Raw genomic sequence first — 26,531 nt, 5'->3', positions numbered from 1 at the left:
CAATATATATATATATATATATATATATATTGGTTGCTAATAGTACAAATATTCATCAGCGAACTTTATTTGTTTCTAACAAAAATTTCTCATCTCAATTTGTTAGGACAAAAACTCAGTTTTTGCCATAATACTTTGCAAGAAAAAGATCAGAAAAAAATAAAAAGTTTTTCAGCTTTTTTGCCATTTTTTTTTCAATCCAATGGCTACTTGGAATCATACAAAAACCAAGCTTGGATAATTCTTATTCGTGTTTGTAGCTGTCTGTCACATGTTTAGCTATGTTCATGTGGATGGAAGGTCGATCTCATCATCTGATAAAACCATTAAGTTGGCTAAGCATAAAGGAACAATAAAAACAATACAGGTTTTGCCATATAATAATACTACTTTTTTTTTTTGTCTATTACTTATTTAATTAGTTATCTCATTTATGATAAATGATAATGGTTATTTGTTAATATATATGTTCAGAGTGAAGATGGTGATGTAATTGACTGTGTTGACATTTACAAACAACCTGCTTTTGATCATCCTCTCCTCAAGAATCACACCATACAGGTTTTTATCGTTTGGAATATTTATTTTATTTATGTATTGGAGGAATAGAAGCAGAAAATTTCGAACCAAAGGTCATTCAAGATTGGTATAAGAATGAACAGTGCCCTGAAGGAACAATTCCCATTGTTGAGCACAAATACCCAAACCTTCTCGGACTTTGGCATTTATTCCTCCCAGGAAAGACCTTGAAATTAAAGCTGATCCTCCAAAAAACCATGAGGTACCATGTCAAATTACTCATTTCTTTTTATATTTTTTTATATAAAAAAGGCCGCAACAAAAGGATAATAATTACGGATATGGTTTTTAAACTAATTTAGATATTATATTTTAAAAATGACTTTATATAATAGTTGAGAGTTTAAAGTTCTACTTTCTACATTCATTGAATTCTAAACAAAAGTAAAAACAGTCACAGAAGTTTGATTAATGTGATGTTTTTTTTTCCCTTGCTGTGAATGAAAAATTGATTTAGTATGCTGTAGTTTCCGAGTTCGATGGCAACTATTTTGGAGTAGCTGCATGGCTTAACGTGTGGAACCCAGCAACGTTTGATTCGGAGTTTAGCTTAGCACAAATTTGGCTTGTGTCAGGGCGTGAATTTAGTGTATACAACACTATCGAGGCTGGATGGATTGTAAGTTTACTACCAAAGATCCTTTGTTTTTGAATCAGTTTGATGTTGGTAAACTTATTATAATCATATTGCAGAATAAGGCAGACCAGAAACCAACAAGATCATTCATTTACTGGACTGTAAGTTTGCTTGATCCGTCCTGTCTGATGTCTGTATCCCTATATTTTGTTAGAAATCAAACATATATATGCTTTCATATTCCGAATTTACATTAACTAAAAGTTGTTTGAAGTTGTTTGTTTGTGGAATGTTAGAGCGACGGCTATCAAAAGACAGGTTGCTATAATCTTGAATGTCCTGGATTTGTGCAAACCAACAACAAGGTGGCTCTTGGTTCGATTATACACCCTGTTTCCACCTATGGAGGCACTCAATTTGAAATACACATATTTATACACAAGGTAAAACACATTTTCTTGTTTAAGTCTGACAAAATTTTCAGTCATTTTTTTTAAAGATAAAATGACCAGTGACCACTATAAGGAAAATGTTTCAGGACAAGCAAAGTGGAAACTGGTGGTTGAGGATACAGCAAATAGATGTAGGATATTGGCCAGGCTCGATCTTCACAACACTATCTGACAGGGCTGATAGATTAAGTTGGGGTGGAGAGATTCTTAATTTTCAATCACAAGGCCATCACACCCCTACTCAAATGGGAAGTGGCCATTTTCCCAGTGAAGGCTTTACCAAAGATAGTTTGATCCGAAATCTTAGGTACATGAATGAGTCTGGATTTATGAAAGATGCTGAAAATGTCGAGCCACATGTGACAAGGCCTGAATGCTATGATTTACAGATGGGAGGCATGAAAAATTTTGGAACCCATTTCTTTTTTGGTGGCCCTGGATATTCTGATAAATGCAAGTAGAGCCATCGCAAAGCAATAAAATTGATATTTAATTGCAACATGTATGCCTAAAGTATGGTGATTTATGACAGAAGGATATTTTCCTAAGAGCCAAGCAAAGAATGTAATAGTTTTAATTAATAAGTCGGATGGATGTTACTTGGGAGTGAAAATGCAGGTGGCAGCCAAGATAAGCTTGCCCCCGAGTCTCAAATTCAAGAATTTGCATCTTAGACAAGTTCTAACATCTAAGCATTCTTTTTAACAACCCTAGGTCCCTAACCTCATAAATCCAGGTGGTTGGCTTTTATAATTACAAGTTCAAATGTTCTTAGCCAATGATTAAACACTTAGTCTGAGTAAGAATTATATTCTTCAGATTGGCTTTTTCTTGTTAGCAGTTTCAGCTTAACAATTTCAAATTGAATAATCGACATCAATGTGAACTCCATGAAAGCAACTTCTAAGACTTCGGCAGAGACCTCAAAGCACGAGTAAAAACTTGCTAAAGTGGGAAACACAAAAAATTGCTAGAACCAGAAAGCACATGTCATATGGGACTTCTCTTTTGCTTCACTTTCTTCCTGAATTGTATTTAAAATAGACTTGAATGCTTGGTAATTAAAGGCTTATGGTGGAGTACATGCTAGATTATTAATTTTTTAATGCGGCTAAGATTTGCTGCAAAAAAAGGCTCTCATAGAGAAGCCTTTTGATCATAAAACATAGAATCAAGCGTGGTTACAATCAAGCGAAAGTTTATTGTTTTTCAACCTTAAGTTGCTCATGTACATGCTATTAACATATAAGAATTACAGATGCAAAACATCAAATATTTAACAAAGTATTAAGAATACAGTTATTTTCGGCGAGGTAGCTCTGATTAGATACAAAAACTAAACATACTGTTTCCTTTCTTCTTGTATAGAGTGAAAGATCCGAGCTGCTGATTCAGTCGCTAATCTGGGGTTATGTGGTACAACCTTAATTACCCTTGTTCGCTGCCCACTAGCCTGAGCATCATGATTAGATGCCTGAGTTGTAGGTTCTGTAGGGAAAAGAGGAAGTGCATCCCCTTTAGCTCTCTCAGAGGGACTACTTGCTGTACTTCCCAGTATTTGGCTCTCTTTTGATGCAGGCAATTTTCCAGCACAATATGAGATCGCTTGACTCATCTGACTTGACATGTTGCATGAACTCTGGTGAGCTATGGTGAAGTTTACGTCACCGGTTGAGAACTGATTGCCCTTTGACTGGACTCCAGTAAACGAGGCCATCTGCTCAACTGCTGAGCCAGAAACTGAAGGATTCCTAACTGGCATACCATAATGTGGAAAGTAGGCCTGACCTATAGGAGGGTTGCCAGGAAGAATTCCAATTCCCTGTTGGTGAGAAGCTGGAACACCATAAACTGTGTTCAGAAAGTCCCCAACTCCTGTAGCTAAGTTCACAGGACCAGAGCTGCCATAAACTGGTGCCAAAAAACCTGCAGTTGGAGGAAAAGGCACTGTGTATGGCTTGTAAACAAGTCCTTCAGAAAGAGACATTACAGGAACTAACCACTGATTTCCAGGTGGAGAGAAACACCAAGGAGATGCCCTGGTATTGGCAGCCATTGGTGTTGTCCGGGCATTTCCTGAATAAGGCCCATATTTGGGTCGATGTGTAACAAGTCCTTTGCTGGTATTATCATTGGTAGAAGGAAAAGGAAGCTTTGCAAGTGCATTCTCATCTGCACATTCGATGCTAATATTTGTTTTTTGAGAATTATCTTTGACTTTAACAATCAATGGTGGTTCAGAAACATAGTCAGCTGGCAACTTCTTGATGGGAGAAACATCTAAAGATGGTTTGCCCATATATAAGGTATCTTCAAGCAATATATGTGGTAACCCAGCAATCAACCTCTGAACCTGTTCAAAAATAATGCAAAAGTAAATTTCCTTTCTTTCTGTTCGATCAAACAAACATGACAACAGAAAAAGTAATTTAGTTTTCATTTTACACAGCTGCATAAGAAACCAAAAAATGAGATTACATAGATAATTTGCTGAAATGCCGAGCAAGTCAATAGCACAATACCCGTTTACCTTTATTAGTCTATGCAACTCAAAGACTTGCACAGCAAAGACTCTTTGTTGGCTGAAAATAGTGATATACTGATTAGTATCGCATTGAGAAGCAGAGCTAGCAATGAATGTTGAGTGCATTTTGAAAAGATAGAAGTGATTCAAATAGCAAATTGAATTACAATATTTAATAGTGATATCCAAAACGAGCAGTTATAGATAGTAGACATAGAAGGTACACTGCAATTAGATAATGGTATAAAAATGCAGCTGTGCTAGACAAAATTGAATAGATCACATACTTCTAATGTTCATTCGCTGCAGCAGATGCACGTAGCAACAACAGAAGAAGGATACTTACTTGACAATCACTCTTCTTACTTTCCAGAAATGCTTTTCGCCAATGATTCCCACGACATCATCAGGACATATATCCAAAGGAGATATGGACTCCAGCGTGGAGTCACCTGGGACATTATTAAGTCTGTTAACACCCCCAACCTGCATCACCTCACAGTTCTTTTCTTCATGGGCCTTACTTCTGTTTTCAAGTGCATTTGGAGTTCCATTATCAACTGCAAGTGATTGTCTCATGCATGACTCATTTCTCACCTTGGAACCATTTTCCAGGCATCTGCCAGATTCCACCAAAATATTTTCCCTAAAGATCATTTTGTCTTGTGTCACCACATACTCATGATGCAACCGAGCATTTGGACCATCTTTACCGTTCAATATATCCACTGAGCTGCTTTTGTTTTCTTGGTTATAGGAAGCATGTGGTCGTTTTAATGATTCTGAATCATTGATTTTGGTTGACAGGTTAGATGCTGTGTCTACCAGGATTTTATCTCTGGTTGGCAATATTGAATCAGACCTTTCAGTGATGTTTTGATGACATTGAGATAATCTTCCCTTCTCCTCCTCTTGGTTCCCAACATATCTTCTAGACTTTGGGTCCACAGAATCATTTTCTTTCATCTGCCTTTCATTAGCATTTTGAAGTCGCATTGAAGAGCTCAAGTTCAATTTAGAAAAAATTCCCCGGCCTTCACTCTGATTACTGCAACTGCAGTTTTGATCTATTCCAGACAGAATACAGGTAGGAACCCGAAGATCATCATCGTGTCCTTGCTTCCTTAAAGAAAATTTCTTAAAGTTGGAGAAATGCAAAGGTTGCAATGGATTGCTTTTAGAAACTGCTGGAATTGGTTGTGTGGTATCCAAACTATTGTCATCTATAGCTTTTGCGGATTTTCTTTCTTGATTTCCTTTAGTTGTATTGAGATTATTCCCGGGGATGGAATAAGAATGAAACTTATCAGCCAAAATTGAAGATTCATGGGTGTTGCCAAATGGCACAAACATACTCCTTTCATTGCCACCACCCTACAAATATGAATAATTTCTTGTCATACAAGATAAAATAGAAAAAAATTACATCAATCCACTTAACTCAGAACCTCACACAAATTTTATTCTACAGACTGAACACTTATAAGGTAAAGAAGCACAAATGCAATGGAAGAGACTATGATGCTTAAAGAAGTATTTGCGTAAATCTAGAACACGATGATCCCACCTAGCAAATTTTCAGGAAAGCTGCAAAAAAATCAATAGAAACCTTATGTAGGTACCAGATAATTAAGCTAGTAGTAATAGATGCCAAGCCTTGAATCAAATTGAATCAAATTCAACAGATAGAAGAAATGGAACAGAATTCAAAGGCTAAAATGGTCAAACACAGACATAAAAAAAAGGCCATCATATTGATTGAGACGATTCAAACAAGGTAACTTGAAGGAGACATTGCATCTTATGACTTTAGGAAATCATTAAAGTTAGAAAACTTACATGGCTTGATGATATTGAAGGAACCAAGCTGTTGTTATTATTTGGTGGAAGAGGCAGCATGGATGGTGATCCAGAGTTGAACCTTTGGGAAGGGATACTGAGCTGTTCATAGAGAGCCATTTTATTCCTTGGAGGTGCCCTTGGCCCTCCTTTCTCTGTATCATTCACATGAAGCCTAGGAAACATAGGACTCATCACTTTTTCCCCTCTCATCATCATTTACAGTCCTTCACCACAAAATTCCACTAAAAAAACTGGTCCTTCCACCATCAAAACATTCCTTTAGCATCCTTTCAAGCCAAATCCAATACGGACCAAAACTCTGATACCTAGATTCTCACCAAGGAAACACAATCACCCAGAATCAACCTACATGCAACAAAGAAGTCTTGGTTTTGCATTAATTCAACCATCAGAATCAGTCACTTAAGAAGAATTCAGAACTCTACCAACATCCAATAGTCAACCCACCTCAAAAAAATAGATCTTTTGACTGAAAACCATAAACAACAAACAAGAACTCATGAAAAATTGCTGTAGCAAACACAAGTTTTGGCTAATATCCAGAACCAAAACAGCCCATAAAGATGAAACATTTTGCTCCAAAAATCAATAATCCAGCAGTTATAACAAATTAAGCAACTGATAACAACACAAATTTTACCAATATCCAGACTCTTACATACCCAAAAAGGAACCAAACTTTTAGCTCAGACTCAGATAACACCACCACCACCACCACAAGATAACAATTAACATTCCTTCTTTTTTTTTTTTTTACAACAAAAAACTACCAGTAAAAGTTTTAAAAAAGCGAAGAAAAAGAAAAAAAAAAGCAGTATATCAGATAGAAAGATGAAAAGAACAGTGGGGAAGATGCATATATATGTAGAAAAAGAAAGATTCTGCGAGAGAAGAGGGTTGCCTTGGAATTCCACAAAGAGAAGGATCTCTTGTCCCTCTTATCACCCAAAAGCAAAAAGCTCCATCAGCATTGAACCAATTAAAAAACTATAAACCAAAAATTCAAAGCAAAATTGTGATTGTGGGTCCAAACTCTAAACTGGATGGATATAACAGAACTGAGAAAAAAAGATTGAAAAAAAATATATACCTTGGCCTCTACCTTGCCCACCACTTCTCCCCATCCTTTATAGCACTTCCTCAGATTCCCTCTTGTCCGTTGCCCAACAACAGCAAATATCCTTCCACATCATCAACGACCCACTTTAAATAGATATGCTGCTGACATGTCATATATTCATTGGGCATCCGGTTCATGAAAAAGCTAAAGAATTTGCAGGGAATTAATAAAAGTTAAAAAAAAATTATTAAAAATTTAAAAGAACCAAAGTGGTAAAAAAGTGACTTGAGTTTCTTTGACACGTGAGTGATTACTGAGGTGGTCTGGCTTTCATGGCCACATGTTATTTGTTGTTCAAAATTTGGCCAATCTTTTAACTAAAAATCCGTTAAAAATCGTCTTTTTTCAAGCAAATGTTTTGTTTTGTTTTCCTCAGTTTTCTCTCCTGCTTTTGTTTGTAAGGAAAGGAGGGGTTGGTTTTTGCGTGGGAGTATGGAGCGTGGTTTACACGGAATAATCATGGTGGGTTGGCTGGACAACTCAATGGCGTGGGGATGGTCCACGCTCTCTTTCGGGAGTTTGCGTTAAGAGATGATCTTTGCCATGGAACAAAGATTATCTTTGACTTGGCTTTGCCTTGTGCGTAAATAAATATTTTAATCACATGTGAATCACAATTAAATGCGTTAGAAAGAAGAAAGAAAGAAGAGTGTAGAAGATATTTTTTCTAATAGGAGAAAAAAAAAAAGATTTGCATATTTTCATTCTCTCCAAATTTAATCTTTTCAAATATAAAAAACAACGTAATTTACTTAAATAAATAATTTTATTATTAATTTTATTTCTTTTTTTACTATTTTTTTATTTTTTTATTGAACATTAGGAAAGGAAAATATAATTTTTTTCGACCTTTTTCCTTCCTTCTAATTTTTTTTAACCAAACAACGTAAAATCAACAAATTATTTTTGAATTAAAAAAAAAAAAAAACTTAGTTTTGGGAATCATTAATGAGGTTTTTGTTTGCTAGCAAAGAAAATTTGGCAGATTTTACCCAAAAAATGAAAATTAGGGAGAGCTAAAGAATCGATTAATCGATAGCTACATTTCTTTAGGCAATGTTCTTTCGTTCCGTCGTCAAATTCGAGTAATAAAGTAATACATTTATAATTTTTTTTGAGTAATTAAATGATAAACTTATTACAAAAATTTTTGATGAAGTTATTAGTGCAAAGAAAATTTATAATAATAAATTTTTTGGCCAAATAATAATAATTAAATATTCCATTTTACATAAAAATTAATAAATTTCAAAAAACAATTCAGCTAATAAATTAGTATTTAATCAAATAAAAATATAAAATTAAATTAGGTTCGTAACTGATTTGATTTTTTTTATATAATTAAGTTCTTTTATATTTGTTTATATTTTCAAACTAAAATTTTTATTTTTTTACCTTTGGACAATTATTTAAATGTTATAAATACTTTTTACATTTTAATATATGAATATTTGAAATTCATAAATCTTTTTATTAAAATCCAATCTCATGTCAGTGAATATTTAAATTAAAAAAAAAAGAATACTGTATGTTTTCATCAATTTTCCATTTTTCTCCTTTCTTTTCAACCCTCGGCACCCCTTTTAACTTTAATTGTGTCTTTTGATTCAAATTTCTCTAACTTTAAGGTTGAGGTTAGGGAGAGTCAACTGACGGCAATGATAGGGAAAAGATTTTTTTATATGATGAGGTATCTTCTATTATTATAGGAAGAGATTGTATTCGAGCTGTCTACTGGTTTAACTCGATGTTAGAACCAAAAACAGATTGAAAAAAACGCCTGAGTTAGTAACGAGACGGTCTTTTAAGGGATGGATAAGCTCTTAGCAGTAATAGATATTGATCTCCAAAATCCCCCTATCCCCACAAATGCAGTAAATTCGGCTCCACCTTCAGCTCCCTCTTCTTCAGCCTCTCCACCAGTTACCTCCTCTAATCGAACTCCTATTTCTGTCACACCTTAATGATCCTTCCTAATCAACTATTAGCCCAGTTTTCAACTCTGACTCTGGGTCGTCATCTGACTTCAAGGAATCTTTTACTTCTGAGATATCTTCATCTTCTTCTGATGTGATGGAGGTCCCTGTTCCTACTCAAACTCAAGGACCTTCTTAGAATCTAGTGGCCAAGCAAACTAGTGAGGAGGCCTTTGGAACTCACAATTCTGAGCAAGCTGAAAGTTCAAGGTCCTAAGTTTAAGTCTGGGTATCTTGAATCCTTTTGATGGTAGAGCTAGGTAAATATTCTCGACAAACGGGGATGTTTCTAAGAACTTGAACTCGTCGTCAAAGGTAAAGATTTTGTTTTTCAGCTCTTTCTCCATCGCCTCAATCCGAGCTTTCAAGTTCTTGTTGGGTTGTGGTTCCAAGGTGGTTGACTGTGTTGACATTTACAAACAACTTGCTTTTGATCATCTTCTCCTCAAGAATCACACCATACAGTTTTCTATCATTTGGAATACATGCATTTGATTTATTTTTACAAAATTTCTTCATGCATGTCATGTACTTAATTATATCCACTTAAAAATATTTTATATATATTTGTAATATGAAGCTGATAATCATATGATTTATTAATAAAATATTATTAAAATTTTAATTTTAGTAAAAAGATTCAATTTTTTGCACTTGAATGAGATAATACATTGATTTATACACATCAATTATCAAATTCATGGTTTTTTAAATTATAATTGACTTTTTTTCATATATTTGAAAAGATATTGTCATGAATTTAAAAATAAATTTTTTGATCATTTAGGCAGAACCCTACATTAAGGGAAAGGAGGAAGGTTGGGGTTCAAATCCCAACCTTGATGTCTTCTTAAAGTTATCTTGACTACTAAGTGAAATAGTTAAAAATAATTTAAAAATAATTTTTAAAAATAAAAAAGAGTAACGTTATTAATTCCTTTCTATTCAAGTAAAGTTTATTTATCTCACTTGAAAAACAATAAGGATCATTCTTTTTGGATAGATGAAATCAAATTCATATATCGGAGGAATAGAAGCAGAAAATTTCGAACCAAGGCTCATTCAAGATTGGTATAAGAATGAACAGTGCCCTGAAGGAACAATTCCCATTGTTAGAGCACAAGTACCCAAAACTACTCGGACTCTGGCATTTGTTCCTCCCAGGAAAGACCTTGACAAGGTTCAAATTAAGGTTGATCCTCTGAAAAACCATGAGGTAGCATGTCAAATTACTCATTTCTTTCTATTTTTTTTATATAAAAAAGGCCACAACAAAAAAATAATGATTACTAATATTGAGACTTGATTTTTAAATTTATTTAGATATTACAATTTAAAAATAACTATATAAATAATGGAGAGTTCAAAGTTCTACTTTCTACGTTCATTGGATTCTAAACAAAAGTAAAAACAGTCACAAAAGTTTGATTAATGTGATGTTTTATTTTCCCTTGCTATGAATGAAAAATTGATTTAGTACGCCCAAGTTTCCGTGGACGATGGCAACAATTTTGGAGTAAGTGCATGGCTTAACGTGTCGAACCCAGCAACATTTGATACGGAGTTTAGCTTAGCACAAATTTGGGTTGTGTCAGGGCATGAATTTAGTGTATTAAACACTGTCGAGGCTGGATGGATTGTAAGTTTTATACCAAAGATCCTTTGTTTTTGAATCAGTTTGATCTTGGTAAACTTATTATAATCATATTGCAGACTAACTCAGACCAGAATCAAACAAGATTATTCATTTATTGGACTGTAAGTTTAATCGATCCGTCCTGTCTGCTGTCTCTATCTCTATATTTTGTTAGAAATCAAACTTATGCGAATTTACATTAACTAAAAGTTGTCTGAAGTTGTTTGTTTGTGGAATGTTAGAGCGATGGCTATGAAAAGACAGGTTGCTATAATCTTGAATGTCCTGGATTTGTGCTAACCGACAACAAGGTGGTCCTTGGTTCGCTTTTAGAACCTGTTTCCACCTATGGAGGCAGTCAATTTGATATAAACGTATTTATACACAAGGTAAAACACATTTTCTTGTTTATGTCTAACAAAATTTTGAGTCATTTTTTTTCAAGATAAATGAAAAATGATCACTATAAGGAAAAGTTTCAGGACAAGCAAAGTGGAAACTGGTGGTTAAGGATACAGCAAACAGATGTAGGATACTGGCCAGGCTCGATCTTCACAACACTATCTGACAGGGCTGATACATTAAGTTGGGGTGGAGAGATTGTTAATTTACAATCACAAGGCCATCACACCTCTACTCAAATGGGAAGTGGCCATTTTCCCAGTGAAGGCTTCAACAAAGCTAGTTATATCCGAAATCTTAGGTACATGGATGAGTCTGGATCTATAAAAGATACTGCAAATGTCAAGCCATATGTGACAAGGCCTGAATGCTATGATTCACAGATGGGAGACATGAAAAATTTTGGAACCCATTTCCTTTTTGGTGGCCCTGGATATTCTGATAAATGCCAGTAGAGTCATCGCAGAGCAATAAAATTGATATTTAATTGCAACATGTATGCCTAAAGTATGGTGATTTATGACAGAAGGATATTTCCTAAGAGCCAAACAAAGAATGTAATAGTTTTAATTAATAAATATAGGTTGGATGGATGTTACTTGGGAGTGAAAATGCAGGTGGCAGCCAAGATAAGTATAGCCCCGAGTCCCAAATTCAAGAATTTGCATCTCAGCCACTTCTTCTAACTTCTAAGCATTCTTTTTAACAACCCTAGGTCCCTAACCTCATAAATCTAGGTGTTTGGCTTTTATAGTTGCAAGTTTAAATGTTCTTAGCCAGTGATTAAACACATAGTCTGAGTAAGAATTGTATTGTTCAGATTGGCTTTTTTCTCCTTAGCTGTTTCAGGTTAACAATTCCAAATTGAATAATCGTCATCAATGTGAACTCCATGAAAGCAACTTCTAAGACATCACCGGAGTCCTCGAAGCACCGAGTAAAAACTTCTTAAAGCGGGAAACACAAAAAATTGCTAGAACCAGAAAGCGCATGTGTCATACGGGACTTCTCTTTTGCTTCACTTTCTTCCTGAATTGTATTTAAAGTGGACTTGAATGCTTGGTAATTAAAGGCTTATGGTGCAGTACATGCTTGCTTGTTAATTTTTTGATGCGGCTAAGATTGGCTCTAACAGAGAAACCTGTTGATCATAAAACATAGAATCAAGCATGGTTACAATCAAGCAAAAGTTCACTGTTTTTCAACCTTAAGCTGCTTATATACAAGCTATTAATTTATAAGAATTACAGATGCAAAACATCAAATATTTGACAAAGTACTAAGAATACGGTTATTTTCGGTGAGGTACGTCTGATTAGATACAAAAAAGCAAATCATACTGTTTCCTTTCTTCTTTTATAGACCAAAAGATCCGAGCTGCTGATTCAGTTGCTAATAAGTATGGCAAGAGAGGAAGAAAGTTTCCAAGGAATCAATGACCCTTCTTCCGATGATCTCGGGGAAAATAAACACTACATATAAAAATATTGACGATGAGATTTATAGATAAAAAAAGAAGGGAAGAATTGCTGTTAACATATGTTTGGGATGTGTTTTTTTTTTTTTTTTTTTATACACAAGGTTGAATTTAATAGGAGAAACGTTTTGAATAACAAGATGGATCAGTTCAAACTTTCTCTTAAACTCTTGAATTCCACCAGCTTTTAATGAATTTTGGCAATTAATGTTTTTGGCGATAGAAAGAGAAAGACACAGAGTGAGAGATTTATGGGTCTTTCCTTTATGTGGTTGCTCCGTACATGGAATGATTTTGTAATTTTTGCTTTTAACAAGAAGTTGAAACTGTTAAAGTAAACAAACAGCAAAAGGAAAAAAAGAGAGAGAAATGAAAAGTAGGGACGGAGAAACATCGGACTTGGTGACAAGTAGAATTTTTGTCTGTTACTTTGAGTTTAGAACCAAGATTGTCTTTTGTTTGTACCTTGGGCTGCCATGTCCGCTGGTGATGTGGGGGGACTTTCTGCAGCTACGAGGATTGTTATTAGAAGATGTAATAGAACTCCTGGTTAGTCTCAAACTCTGTACCCTATTATGTCGCTGAACCTTAACTCAGACTAGATTTTCATGAATGGAATTTTGGTTTTAAATGGATTTTTACAAAAGATAAACGTTGCCAAATTTTTTTTTTTTCAAATCTTTAAAAGTTGTCATTTTGGAGAAGAGCAGGGTATAAAGATTGATGGACAAGGAATAAATTTCAACTTTATAAAGCTAGGAATGATTCGGATACCAGAGATTTCCACAGGAAACAATGCACGGCAACAAGAAAGTTGGGAACGCATGCTGCCGAGCCAAGGCCGAAGTTAAGAGAGGGCCAGTATGTTCAGACCATTGTGTCTAACCACACGAACCAGGAAAATGGTTGTCTAGTACTGGAAGAGGAAGGAGGATCCACTGGATGTCTGTTATATTTTTTGGGTTTGATTGATTGAGGATTATCACCCCTAGCGATCAAAAAGGAAATGTTAGTCAGTTGGATTTGTAAACCCTCTCCTTTGAACAAAAAGGTCTTCGAACGCACCTTCAGCAGTAAACCAGCTACAAAATCTGCAGCCTGCTAGCAAGAAAATTACTACCCATATTGGCAAATCGTTTAATTTTCTCGAACAAACAGGAGATAGATAGCCACACCTATCATCCGAACAAAACCTCACCTAAATCAATTTTATAAGTGGCGAATTAAATTTACGAGTAGAGTCAAAAACAGCAGCAGTTGGGACTAATTTAACCATCTCAATTTATCTAACTTCTACATTCCATATCACTCGTTGAAATTCAGAGACTCAAATAAAGAACGTAAAGGATGAGATGTCGTGGCTCTTAGTAATATTTGAAATCAATGCATACCAGTATTTAGTTTCCTTAAACCGAAAACAGTCTTCAAAGCAATTCAGAACAACATAATGCTAATGAAGCCATAAAAATATTAATATAATGTTCCCATCAAACTTTCAAACATCCTATTATGCAGGACTCCAACAAGTCCAATCTCACTTCTCCGAAGAGTTGGGTCCACGCTTCTTCCCAAAGCCAACAACTGCTCACAGCAAACCAACACACAGTCCATTACGATGCTCAAGATAAGCAAGAATGCAGGATGAAACACGAGCACAGCTTCTTCTACCATGCAATTCTCAGAGGAAGTTAAGAAGATGAATAAAAAAGAGATCGTGTAGGTATGATGCATATAGACCTGACAATTCCTAGAAAAAATAACACAACTAACAAAGTTAAGGCACCATATCAACTTTATCTAAGATGAATTTCATTCACGATAACAGGTTGAGCAGAAAACAAATAATGAAGGTTAAATGGCGGTTGAATTAGAAAGGAAATGAGTTGGGTGGACAGACTAGAATTACACTAATTGGCACAAGAAAAGAGCACAATCATCATTAAAATTTTTCACTGCAATAAGAGCTAATCAAAACGGGACTTTCTGAATACACTGATCGAAACCACTATCAAGAACTTAGCCATTGAAGATATTGTAAGATATTGGATGCATTCTTAAACTGGTATATCCGCGGTGACATCACATTTTGTTTTAAAATATTACTCCATATATTAACATCTCAATTGTGAAACAAAGTTCAAAATCAATTAACAACACAATCCCAACATTATAATGACCACATAGTATAACAGAATAAAAATAATCAACTGTCTTCATCCTCATAACCAAAATTTTCAAAAATGGGTTTATAAATTACTGCTTTTTTTACTCAAGAAATATTGTTTTCCAAAATAGTATTAATAGATATATAAACAGGAAAAGTAAAACAAGAAGTAGAGATGAGCTAAACAACGGTGACAAAACCGCGATTGTACTTCATCCGCTTATAGGCGCGGCCACTAGGCTTCTTCTTCTTGTCTTGCTTGGCCACCTTTGGGGTCTGCCCTCTCACCTTACCGGCACGCGCCAAAGATCCGTGAACCTTACCTGCACGTCAATCACCGTCAAAGACCAAACAAACACTAAAATCAAACGAAATTAAAAAAAAAAAAATTTTGGCGCAAAAATTATACCGAGGTTTAGGGTGTAACGATTTGCAAGTGTCCTTTCTTCCCTGGTCAAAGTCGGTGAGAGAGGATGGGAGTCCGCAGGCCGTGAGACAGATTGGGTTGGGCTTTTTATAATTCATAATCATTTTTAATTGAATAATTTAGTCCAATCCCTATTTTCATTTTCATTTTTCGGCTTGGCTAATACCCCTCAATTTGCTAATTTAGTATTATTTAGCATGAATTTTTATTAATAATAATTACTTAAAAATCAATGAATAGAATGTTTGACTTAATTTAATTGAGAAATCATTTAGCATGTTTAAGCTCCAAATTAATTTTAACATCTGTAATTATTTTTCATATTCAGATTGTAATTTTAAAAAAAAAGGTGAATGTATAAAATTGCAAAATAAATGATTTCAAATAAATAAAGTTGGTTGAAATTCCATTTAATTTTTTTATTTGTTAAAAAGATTAAATATGGATTAATTTCATAAAAATGAGCAATTTGATAAATCCTTAGCAATATTTCAATTTTTTAAAGGATATATATATTTATTTATTTTTTAATATGGGAGAAACTAAACTCATGTTGAAAACTGTTTTATAATTAAAAATTAATTTTGAAAATGATATGGTAAGGAAAAAATTGTGAAGCTAAATTTTGGTTTTGATTTTATTTTTCTTTCATCATGATATTTTCTATTAAATATAATGTCACATAATAAAATTTGTTTCCTTACTACTACATAAAATTTGAATATAATGATAAATTTATTTTAAAATTGTAAGTATGGTGATAAAAGTATACCAATTGAAAGATTGATGATAAATTTGAACATTCTTATTCCATTAATGAATTATTATGAGGTGAAAAGCTAAAATTGAAGATAAAATTTCCCATTCTGATCCTCAATTGGATGATACATATTACCAAAAAAAAAAGAAAAAATTTCCATCAATGCCTTAACTTTCATTCTTGGTAATATCATTTCCATAAACTCCTAAATAGATATATTTTCCAAGATAGAAATCATAAAACTTTCCAAACCTAGCTTTTCCCATATAGAAATCACATAACATTCCCAAATCATGTATGTTTTCCCATATATATATATATATATTGGCTGCTAAAAGTACAAATATTCACCAGTTAACTTTTTATGTTTCTAACAAAAATTTCTCATCTCAATTAGTTAGGACAAAAACTCAGTTTTTGCCTTAGTACTTTGTAAGAAAAATATCAGAAAGAAAAAACTTTTTCAGCTTTTTTGCCAATTTTTTTTTCAATCCAATGGCTACTTGGAATCATAAAAAAACCAAGCTTGGATACTTCTTATTCGTGTTTGTAGCAGTCTGTCACATGTTTAACTATGTTCATGTGGATGGAAGGTCGATCTCATCATCTGATAAAACCATTAAGTTGGCTAAGCATAAAGGAACAATAAAAACGATACAGGTTTTGCTATATAATAATACTACTTTTTTTTTCTATTGCTTATTTAATTAATTATCTCATTTATGACAAGTGATAATGGTTAATTGTTAATATATATGTTCAGAGCGAAGATGGTGATGTAATTGACTGTGTTGACATCTACAAACAACCTGCTTTTGATCATCCTCTCCTCAAGAATCACACCATACAGGTTTTTATCGTTTGGAATACATGCATTTGATTTTTTTTTACTAGGTTTCTTCATGTATGTCATGCACTTAATTATATCTACTTAAAAATATTTGATATATATTTACAATATGAAACTAATAATCATGTGATTTATTAGTAAAATATTATTAAAATTTTAATTTTAATAAAAAGATTTAAATTTTTTGCTCGTTAATGAGATAATACTTTTATTTATACACATCAATTATCAAATCCAAGGTTTTTTTTTTTTTTTTTACTTTTTAACATTAAAAGTCTTGAAACTTTAATTTTATAAAAAAAAGTTAATTTTAATATTAAATACATTAAAGTCAATTTTTTTAAACTCCATAAAAATTAATACCATCCAAATAATTTGAGATGGAAAGAAAAATTGATATTTTTAAAATATTAGAAAGATATTATTTTGAATTTGAAAATAATTTTTAAAAATGAAAAACAGTAATGTAATTAATTCCTTTCTATTCAAGTAAAATTTTTTTTTATCTCACTTGAAGATCAATAAGGATCATTCTCTTTGGATAGATGAAACCAAATTCATATATTGGAGGAATAGAAGCAGAAAATTTCGAACCAAAGCTCATTCACGATTGGTATAAGAATGAACAGTGCCCTGAAGGAACAATTCCCATTGTTAGAGCACAAATACCCAAACCTCCTCGGACTCTGGCATTTGTTCCTCCCAAGAAAGACCTTGACAAGGTTCAAATTAAGGCTAATCCTGCAAACAACCATGAGGTACCATGTCAAATTACTCATTTTTTTTTTTATATATATAAAAAAGGCCGCAACAAAAGGATAATAATTACGTATTTTATTTTTAAATTAATTTAGATATTTTATTTTAACAATGACTTTATAAAATAATTGAGAGTTTAAAGTTATACTTTCTACATTCATTGAATTCTAAACAAAGGTAAAAACAGTCACAGAAATTTGATTAATGTGATGTTTTATTTTCCCTTGCTGTGAACGAAAAATTGATTTAGTATGCCCAAGTTTCCGTGTTCGATGGCAACTATTTTGGAGTAAGTGCATGGCTTAACGTGTGGAACCCAGCAACATTTGATTCGGAGTTTAGCTTAGCACAAATTTGGGTTGTGTCAGGGCATGAATTTAGTGTATACAACACTATCGAGGCTGGATGGATTGTAAGTTTTCTACCAAAGATCCTTTGTTTTTGAATCAGTTTGATGTTGGTAAACTTATTATAATCATATTGCAGACTAAGTCAGACCAGAAACAGACAAGATTATTCATTTACTGGACTGTAAGTTTGCTTGATCCGTCTTGTCTGATGTCTGTATCTCTATATTTTGTTAGAAATCAAACATATATATGCTTTCATATTGCGAATTTACATTAACTAAAAGTTGTCTGAAGTTGTTTGTTTGTGGAATGTTAGAGCGATGGCTATCAAAAGACAGGTTGCTATAATCTTGAATGTGCTGGATTTGTGCAAACAAACAACAAGGTGGTCCTTGGTTCACTTTTAGAACCTGTTTCCACCTATGGAGGCAGTCAATTTGATATAAACATATTTATACACAAGGTAAAACACATTTTGTTGTTTATGTCTGACAAAATTTTCAGTCATTTTTTTTCAAGATAAATGATGAGTGACCACTATAAGGAAAATGTTTCAGGACAAGCAAAGTGGAAACTGGTGGTTGAGGATACAGCAAATAGATGTAGGATACTGGCCAGGCTCGATCTTCACAACACTATCTGACAGGGCTGATAGATTAAGTTGGGGTGGAGAGATTGTTAATTTACAATCACAAGGCCATCACACCTCTACTCAAATGGGAAGTGGCCATTTTCCCAGTGAAGGCTTTACCAAAGCTAGTTTGATACGAAATCTTAGGTACATGGATGAGTCTGGATCAATAAAAGATGCTGAAAATGTCGAGCCATATGTGACAAGGCCTGAATGCTATTATTTACAGATGGGAGGCATGAAAAATTTTGGAACCCATTTCTTTTTTGGTGGCCCTGGATATTCTGATAAATGCAAGTAGAGCCAAGCAATAAAATTGATATTTAATTGCAACATGTATGCCTAGAGTATGGTGATTTATGACAGAAGGATATTTTCCTAAGAGCCAAACAAAGAATGTAATAGTTTTAATTAATAAATATAAGTCGGATGGATGTTACTTGGGAGTGAAAATGCAGGTGGCAGCCAAGATAAGTATGCCCCCGAGTCTCAAATTCAATAATTTGCATCTCAGACACTTCAAGTTCTAACATCTAAGCATTCTTTTTAACAACCCTAGGTCCCTAACCTCATAAATCCAGGTGGTTGGCTTTTATAATTGCAAGTTCAAATGTTCTTAGCCAATGATTAAACACTTGGCCTGAGTAAGAATTGTATTCTTCAGATTGGCATTTTCTTCTTAGCAGTTTCAGCTTAACAATTCCAAATTGAATAATCGACATCAATGTGAACTCCATGAAAGCAACTTCTAAGACTTCAGCAGAGACCTCAAAGCACCGAGTAAAAACTTGCTAAAGTAGGAAACACAAAAAATTGCTAGAACCAGAAAGCACATGTCATATGGGACTTCTCTGTTGCTTCACTTTCTTCCTGAATTGTATTTAAAATAGACTTGAATGCTTGGTAATTAAAGGCTTATGGTGGAGTACATGCTAGATTATTAATTTTTTAATTCGGCTAAGACTTGCTGCAAAAAAAGGCTCTCAAAGAGAAGCCTTTTGATCATAAAACATAGAATCAAGCGTGGTTACAATCAAGCAAAAGTTTATTGTTTTTCAACCTTAAGTTGCTTATGTACATGCTATTACCATGTAAGAATTACAGATGCAAAACATCAAATATTTAACACAGTATTAAGAATACAGTTATTTTCGGCGAGGTAGCTCTGATTAGATACAAAAACCAATCATACTGTTTCCTTTCTTCTTGTATAGACCGAAAGATCCGAGCTGCTGATTCAGTCGCTAATCTGGGGTTATGTGGTACAACCTTAATCACCCTTGTTCGCTGTCTATTGGTTGAACTCGATGTTAAAACCAGAAGCAGATTGAAAAAAATGCCAGAGTTAGTAACGATAAGATCTTTTAAGGGATGGATAAGCTCTTAGCAGTAATAGACATTGATCTCCAAAATCCCTCTATCCCCACAAATGCAGTATATTCGGCTCCACTAACTGACTTTCCTTCATCCTCTTCAGCTCCCTCTTCTTCAGCCTCTCCACCAGTTACCTCCTTTAGTCGAACTCCTATTTCTGTCACACCTTAATGGTCCTCCTAATCAACTATTAGCCCAGTCTTCAACTCTGACTCTGGGTCGTCATCTGACTTCAAGGAATCTTTTACTTCTGAGATATCTTCATCTTCTTCTGATGTGATGGAGGTCCCTGTTCCTACTCAAGCTCAAGGACCTTCTTAGAATCTAGTGGCCAAGCAAACTAGTGAGGAGGCCTTTGGAACTCAGAATTCTGAGCAAGCTGAAAGTTCAAGGTCGTAAGTTTCAATTGTGGGTATCTTGAATCCTTTTGATGGTAGAGCTAGGTAAATATTCTCGGCAAACGGAGATGTTTCTAAGAACTTGAACTCGTCATCAAAGGTAAAGATTTTGTTTTTTAGCTCTTTCTCCATCGCCTCCATCCGAGCTTTCAAGTTTTTGTTAGGTTGTGGTTCCAAGGTTGTTTATTTGGATTTTTGTATGATAGTTTGTGTTCGGGTATTTGTAAGGTAGTGGTTTCCGGGTGTTTTGTTTTCTTCAACGCCGATAAAGCAGCACCGTCATAGTACGTCGGCAGCTTTTATGTAGGTGGGTTTCTTGGGACTCTGGGGTTTTTGGATCTTTCGAAGTCTGTGGGAAAGTTGAAGTTCTGTATCATTTCCTTTAGTGACTAGCTGTTGGGTGAGGGTTTCAAATTGTTCCATTATTGGGGCTATTTGTGCAGATCAGTCAGGGTTTTGTTAACTGAAATGGTGTCAGTACTAGTTGCAGCAACATTTATCTTCTTTTTTCGGCAACTCTCTTCTTTAAGTGCCATGATTAACTCGGCTATATAAACAAGAAATTTGTTAGAGCGGAAAACACAAAAAATTGCTAGAACCAGAAAGCACGTGGCATATGGGACTTCTCCTTAGATTTCTTCCTGAATTGTATTTAAAGTAGACTTGAATGCTTGGTAATTAAAGGCTTATGGTGCAGTACATGCTTGATTATTAATTTTTTAATGCGACTAAGATTTGCTGCAAAAAAGGCTCTTACAGAAAAGCCAGTTGATCATAAAACATAGAATCAAGCATGGTTACAATCAAGCAAAAGTTTATTGTTTTTCAACCTTAAGCTGCTTATGTTATGTACATGCTATTAACATATAAGAATTAGATGCAAAACATCAAATATTTGACAAAGTATTAAGTATACAGTTACCTTCGGCAAGGTAGGTCTGATTAGATATAAAAACTAATCATACTGTTTCCTTTCTTCTTGGATAGACTGAAAGATCCGAGCTGCTGATTCAGTCGCTAATCTGGGGTTATGTGGTACAACCTTAATCACCCTTGTTCGCTGCCCACTAGTTTGACCGTCATGATTGGATGCCTGTGTTGTAGGTTCTGTATGTAAAGAAGGAAGTGCGTCCCCTTTAGCCCTCTCAGATGGACTACTCGCTGTACTTCCCTGTATTTGGCTCTCTTTTGATGCAGGTAATTTTCCAGCACAATATGAGATTGCTTGACTCATCTGACTTGATCTGTTGCATGAACTCTGGTGAGCTATGGTGAAGTTTACATCACCTGTTGAGAACTGATTGCCCTTTGACTGGACTCCAGTAAACGGGCCCATCTGCTCAACTGCTGAGCCAGAAACTGAAGGATTCCTAACTGGCATACCATAATGTGGAAAGTAGGTCTGACCTATCGGAGGGTTGCCAGCAGGAATTCCAAATCCCTGATGGTGAGAAGCTGGAACACCATAAGCTGTGTTCAGAAAGTCCCCTAGGTTCACAGGACCACAGCTGCCATAAACTGGTGCCAAGAAACCTGCAGTTGAAGGAAAAGGCCCTGTGCATGGCTTGTAAACAAGTCCTTCAGAAGGAGACATTACAGGAACTAACCACTGATTTCCAGGTGGAGAGAAACACCAAGGAGATGGCCTGGTATTGGCAGGCATCGGTGTTGTCGATGCATTTCCTGAATAAGGGCCTGTACCAAGTCCTTTGCTGGTATCATCATTGGTAGAGGGAAGAGGAAGCTTTGCAACTGCATTCTCATCTGCACATTCGATGCTAATATTTGTTTTTTGAGAATTATCTTTGACTTTAATGATCAATGGTGGTTCAGAAACATAGTTCATTGGCAACTTCTTGACGGGAGAAACATCTAAAGATGGTTTGTCCATATATAAGGTATCTTCAAGCAATATATGTGGTGACCCAGCAATCAACCTCTGAACCTGTTCAAAAATAATGCAAAAGTAAATTTCTTTCATTCTGTTCAATCAAACAAACACGAAAACAGAAAAGGTATTTCATTTTACACAGCTGGGTAAGAAACCAAAAAATGAGATTACATAGATATTTGCTGAAATGCCAAGCAAGTCAATAGCACAATAACCCGTTTACCTTTATTAGTCTATGCAACTCGAAGACTTGCACAGCAAAGACTCTTTGTTGGCTGAAAATAGTGATATACCGATTAGTATCACATCACGAAGCAGAGCTAGCAACAAATGTTGAGTGCATTTCGGAAGAGATAGAAGTGATTCAAATAGCAAATTGTATTAAATATCTAATAGTGACAGCCAAAAAGAGCAGTTAGATATAGTAGACATGGAAGGTACACTGCAATTAGATATTGGTATAAAAATGCAGCTGTGCTAAACAAAATTGAATAGACCACATACTTCTGATGTTCATTAGCTGCAGCAGATGCACATAGCTACAATAGAAGAGGGATACTTACTTGGCAATCGCACTTCTTACTTTCCAGAAATGCTTTTCACCTATGATTCCCACGACATCATCAGGGCATACATCCAAAAGAGATTCAGACTCCAACATGGAGGGATCTGGGACATTATTACGTCTGTTAACACCCCCAACCTGCTTAGCCCCACCCTTCTTTTCTTCATGGACCTTAATTCTGTTTTCAAGTGCATTTGGACTTCCATCATCAACTCCAAGTGATTGTCTCATGCATGACTCATTTCTCACTTTGGAAGTATTTTCCAGGCATCTGCCAGATTCCACCGACATATTTTCCCTAAAGATCATTTTGTCTTGTGTCACCACATACTCATGATGCAACCGAGCATTTGGACCATCTTCACTGTTCAATATATCCACTGAGCTGCTTTTGTTTTCTTGGTTATAGGAAGCGTGTGGTCGTTTTAATGATTCTGAATCCTTGATTTTGATTGACAGGTCAGATGATGTGTCTGCCAGGATTTCATCTCCAGTTGACAAAATTGAATTAGACCTTTCCATGATGTTTTGACGACTTCGAAACAATCTCCCTTTCTCCTCATCTTGGTTCCCAACATATCTTCTAGACTTTGGATCAACAGAATCATTTTCTTTCTGCTTTTCATTAGCAGTTTGAAGTTGCATTGAAGAGCTCAAGTTCAATTTAGAAAAAATTCCCCGGCCTTCACTCTGCTTACTGCAACTAAAGTTCTGTTCTATTAAAGACACAACAGAGGTAGGAACCCTAAGATCATCATCGTAACCTAGCTTCCTTAAGGAAAATTTCTTAAAGTTAGAAAAATGCAGTGGTTGCAATGGATTGCTTTTAGAAACTGCTTGAATTGGTGGTGTGGTATCCAAACTATTGTCATCTATAGCTTTTGTGGATTTTCTTTCTTGATTTCCTTTAGTGGTATTTAGATTAGTCCCGGGGATGGAATAAGAATGAAACTTATCAGCCAAAATGGAAGATTCATGGGTGTTGCCGAATGGCACAAACATACTCCTTTCATTGTCACCACCCTAGAAATATGAATAATTTCTAGTCATAGAATATAAAATAGAAAAAAAATTACATCAATCCACATAACTCAGAACCTCACACAAATTTTGTTCTACAGACTGAACACTTATAAGGTAAAGCACAAAAGCAATGGAAGAGACTATGATGCTAAAAGAAGTATTTGCATAAATCTAGAACACGATGATCCCACCTTGGCAAACAAATAGAAACCTTATGTAGGTACCAGATGATTAACCTAGCAGTAATAGATGCCAAGCCTTGAATCAAATTCAACAGATAAAAGAAAAACAAAAGAATTCAAAGGCTAAAATGGCTAAACACAAACATAAAAAAAAGGCCATCATATTGATTGATACCATTCACACAAGGTAACTTGAAGGAGACAATTGCATCTTACGACTTTAGGAAATCATTTAAGTTAGAAAACTTACATGGCTTGATGATATTAAAGGAACCAAGCTGTTGTTATTATTTGGAGGAAGAGGCAGCATGGATGGTGATCCGGAGTTAAACCTTTGGGAAGGGATACTGAGCTGCTCATAGAGAGCCATTTTATTCCTTGGAGGTGCCCTTGGCCCTCCTTTCTCTGTATCATTCACATGAAGCCTAGGAAACATAGGACTCATCACTCTTCCCTCATCTTTTCCCCCTCTCATCATCATTTACAGTCCTTCACCACAAAATTCCACTCAAAAACTGATCCTTCCACCATCAAAACATTCCCTTAGCATCCTTTCAAGCCAAATTCAATACAGACCAAAACTTTGATCCCTAGATGGCATTTGAAAAATTCTCACCAAGGAAACACAATCACCCAGAATCAACCTACCTGCAACAAACAAGTCTTTTGGCTTTGCATTAATTCAGAATCAGTCACTTAAGAAGAATTCAGAACTCTACCAACAGCCAATAGTCACCACACCTCAAAAAAACAGATCTTTTGAATGAAAACCATAAACAACAAACAAGAACTCATGAAAAATTGCTCCAGAAAACATAAGTTTTTGCTAACTACCAGAACCAAACCACAGCATAAAGATCAAACCTTTTGCTCCAAAAATCAATAACCCAGCAGTTATAACAAATTAAGCAACTGATAACAACACAAATTTCACCAATATCTAGAGTCTTACCGGACCAAAAAAGAACCAAACTTTTAGCCCAGATTCAGATGCCAACACCACCACCACCACCACCACAATATAACAATTAACATTCCTTTTTTTTTACAACAAAAACTAACAGTCAAAGTTCCAGATAAAAGATAACTTCATAAAAAGTAAAAGAAAAAATAAAAGCAGTATATCAGACAGTAATAAGAAAAAAAAAAAAAAAAACAGTGGGGAAGATGGAAAAACATATAGAAAAAGATAGATTCTGCCAGGGTTGCCTTGGAATTCACAAAGAGAAGGATTTCTTCTCTCTCTCTTATCACCCAAAAGCAAAAAGCTCCATCACCATTGAACCAATCAGAAAACTATAAACCAAAAATTCAAAGCAAAATTGTGATTTTAGGTCCAAACTCTAAATTGTGAAGGTGTTCGCCACTGTCGTTATGGAACAGTTTGCATCATGCAGGTTATGTATTTATTCTTAAGCTAATTATATAATCTTAAAACTGAATAATGAATATTTCGTCAAGATAGATATGCAACAGAAGGAAACATGTTTCACATATGCCCTTTGCATATGATATCTTGGCTACTTTTTTCTATTTGTGCATTACTATTAATATTATCATTAATGATGATCATATAAGAAATCCTTTTCCGTGGCAGCTTGCCTTTTCAGATGCTATATATTTGGTTGATGCTATTCAAGGTGGGAAGAAACTAATGAAAGCCTGCAAGCCTGCCCTTGAGTCTAGTTTCATCACATAAGTTATCCATGACTGTAAATGAGATAGTGAGGTCTCACAAAAGATTTAGTTGAGTAATTATGTGTTCATAAAAGAAACATTTTATGCACTATACTTCAGGGAATTAAATAGCTGTGCAGTAGCAGAAATGCCTCTGCCAGCCACTGCTATATGAGAAAAAACGGCTGTGAATTTGAAACACACTCAAAACAACGGGGAATAACAGTCCACTATTGCCATCATTGCCAATCCAAATAGAAAGCACGTCAACAACAAAAACCAATAATTCAATTCTTAGCCTAACCCTAGAAAGTAAAAAAGAGAAGCCAAAAAAAAACAAACCGCCAGTAACCCTAGATCTAGAATTAAATCAACTCAATTCACCCAAATTCAACCTCAATCAAGATCAAGTGTGAAGAACAAGTAATTTGAAGGTAAAAGTAAGTTGAAATTACCTTTTAAAAAAAAAAAATTTACTGGCTTCCTGCGAATTGCTGTTGGAAAAAAAATCTCTGATGACTGATCAGTGAATGGAGGCCGAGAGGCTGTGGGCTGAGTGTGTGTTGAAATCAGTGGCGGAGGAAGGAGGCGGTGGCCGGAGAGCTCGATCAGAAGAAGCCGAGAGGGGAGGATTTTACCGATTTACTGATTTTGGGGTTTGGGTCTGTGAGAGAGACGAGAAGAAGTAGAGTGAAGGAAAAGAAGAAGAGTGAAGAAGAAAACACAGAGGCTGGACTCTGGAGGAATGGAAGCTGGAGTGTGGGGGCACTAGGCACTGGATTGAAGGCTGAGGCAGAAGGGTTTGGGGCGGGTCGGGTGAGTGGGTAGTGAAAGCCTGAAAGAAATAAAACTTTCCCAAAAAAAAAAAAGACAC

At 35.0% G+C, this 26,531-nt stretch overlaps 6 protein-coding genes across 10 annotated transcripts; 3 read left to right on the top strand and 3 right to left on the bottom strand.

The window, feature by feature from the left end:
• The first annotated feature begins 271 nt into the window (after positions 1-271).
• On the top strand, positions 272-2,159 carry LOC111274160 (protein neprosin-like). The gene is made up of 7 exons (XM_022858796.2): positions 272-367; positions 475-605; positions 739-781; positions 1,037-1,198; positions 1,273-1,350; positions 1,453-1,599; positions 1,695-2,159. The coding sequence occupies exons 1-7, from the start codon at positions 272-274 to the stop codon at positions 2,067-2,069; spliced, it is 1,032 nt and encodes a 343-aa protein (XP_022714531.2). The 3' UTR covers positions 2,070-2,159.
• A 566-nt stretch (positions 2,160-2,725) lies between these two features.
• Positions 2,726-7,407, bottom strand: LOC111274587 (ELF3-like protein 2). 4 transcript variants are annotated; one of them, XM_089755666.1, is made up of 6 exons: positions 7,086-7,407; positions 6,897-6,982; positions 5,972-6,340; positions 4,479-5,506; positions 4,139-4,190; positions 2,726-3,961 (listed from the first exon to the last, which is right to left on the bottom strand). In XM_089755666.1, exons 3-6 carry the CDS (start codon positions 6,188-6,190, stop codon positions 2,945-2,947), a joined length of 2,316 nt encoding a protein of 771 aa, XP_089611792.1. In that variant the 5' UTR covers positions 6,191-6,340; positions 6,897-6,982; positions 7,086-7,407; the 3' UTR covers positions 2,726-2,944. The 4 variants fall into 4 exon arrangements, with proteins under 4 accessions (XP_089611792.1, XP_089611793.1, XP_089611791.1 ...); XM_089755667.1 differs by lacking the exon at positions 6,897-6,982; XM_089755665.1 differs by having other exon boundaries at positions 6,897-7,095.
• Positions 7,408-10,046: 2,639 nt separating this feature from the next.
• On the top strand, positions 10,047-12,267 carry LOC111274159 (protein neprosin-like). Its single transcript, XM_089755669.1, has 5 exons — positions 10,047-10,307; positions 10,569-10,730; positions 10,805-10,849; positions 10,970-11,116; positions 11,210-12,267. Exons 1-5 carry the CDS (start codon positions 10,095-10,097, stop codon positions 11,582-11,584), a joined length of 942 nt encoding a protein of 313 aa, XP_089611795.1. The 5' UTR covers positions 10,047-10,094; the 3' UTR covers positions 11,585-12,267.
• Positions 12,268-13,277: 1,010 nt separating this feature from the next.
• Positions 13,278-16,223, bottom strand: LOC149511255 (uncharacterized). Its single transcript, XM_089755133.1, has 5 exons — positions 16,210-16,223; positions 15,180-15,280; positions 14,960-15,093; positions 13,672-14,187; positions 13,278-13,594 (listed from the first exon to the last, which is right to left on the bottom strand). The coding sequence occupies exons 1-4, from the start codon at positions 16,221-16,223 to the stop codon at positions 14,077-14,079; spliced, it is 360 nt and encodes a 119-aa protein (XP_089611259.1). The 3' UTR covers positions 13,278-13,594; positions 13,672-14,076.
• Positions 16,224-16,452: 229 nt separating this feature from the next.
• Positions 16,453-19,517, top strand: LOC111274158 (protein neprosin-like). Its single transcript, XM_089755132.1, has 7 exons — positions 16,453-16,617; positions 16,721-16,807; positions 17,353-17,565; positions 17,817-17,978; positions 18,053-18,097; positions 18,233-18,379; positions 18,474-19,517. Exons 1-7 carry the CDS (start codon positions 16,453-16,455, stop codon positions 18,846-18,848), a joined length of 1,194 nt encoding a protein of 397 aa, XP_089611258.1. The 3' UTR covers positions 18,849-19,517.
• Positions 19,518-19,652: 135 nt separating this feature from the next.
• LOC111274589 (ELF3-like protein 2) lies at positions 19,653-26,531 on the bottom strand. Of its 2 annotated transcripts, none has more exons than XM_089755668.1 (5): positions 26,113-26,531; positions 24,231-24,643; positions 22,774-23,798; positions 22,434-22,485; positions 19,653-22,264 (listed from the first exon to the last, which is right to left on the bottom strand). In XM_089755668.1, the coding sequence occupies exons 2-5, from the start codon at positions 24,459-24,461 to the stop codon at positions 21,275-21,277; spliced, it is 2,298 nt and encodes a 765-aa protein (XP_089611794.1). In that variant the 5' UTR covers positions 24,462-24,643; positions 26,113-26,531; the 3' UTR covers positions 19,653-21,274. The 2 variants fall into 2 exon arrangements, with proteins under 2 accessions (XP_089611794.1, XP_022715078.2); XM_022859343.2 differs by having other exon boundaries at positions 24,231-24,628.

The sequence above is a fragment of the Durio zibethinus genome, chromosome 26, assembly GCF_047325235.1.
Source record: "Durio zibethinus cultivar Kanyao isolate XHJ-2024 chromosome 26, ASM4732523v1, whole genome shotgun sequence".
In the NCBI taxonomy this organism is placed as follows: domain Eukaryota; kingdom Viridiplantae; phylum Streptophyta; class Magnoliopsida; order Malvales; family Malvaceae; genus Durio; species Durio zibethinus.
Note: the sequence above shows the minus strand (reverse complement) of the source record. Positions and strands in the feature narration are given on the sequence as shown.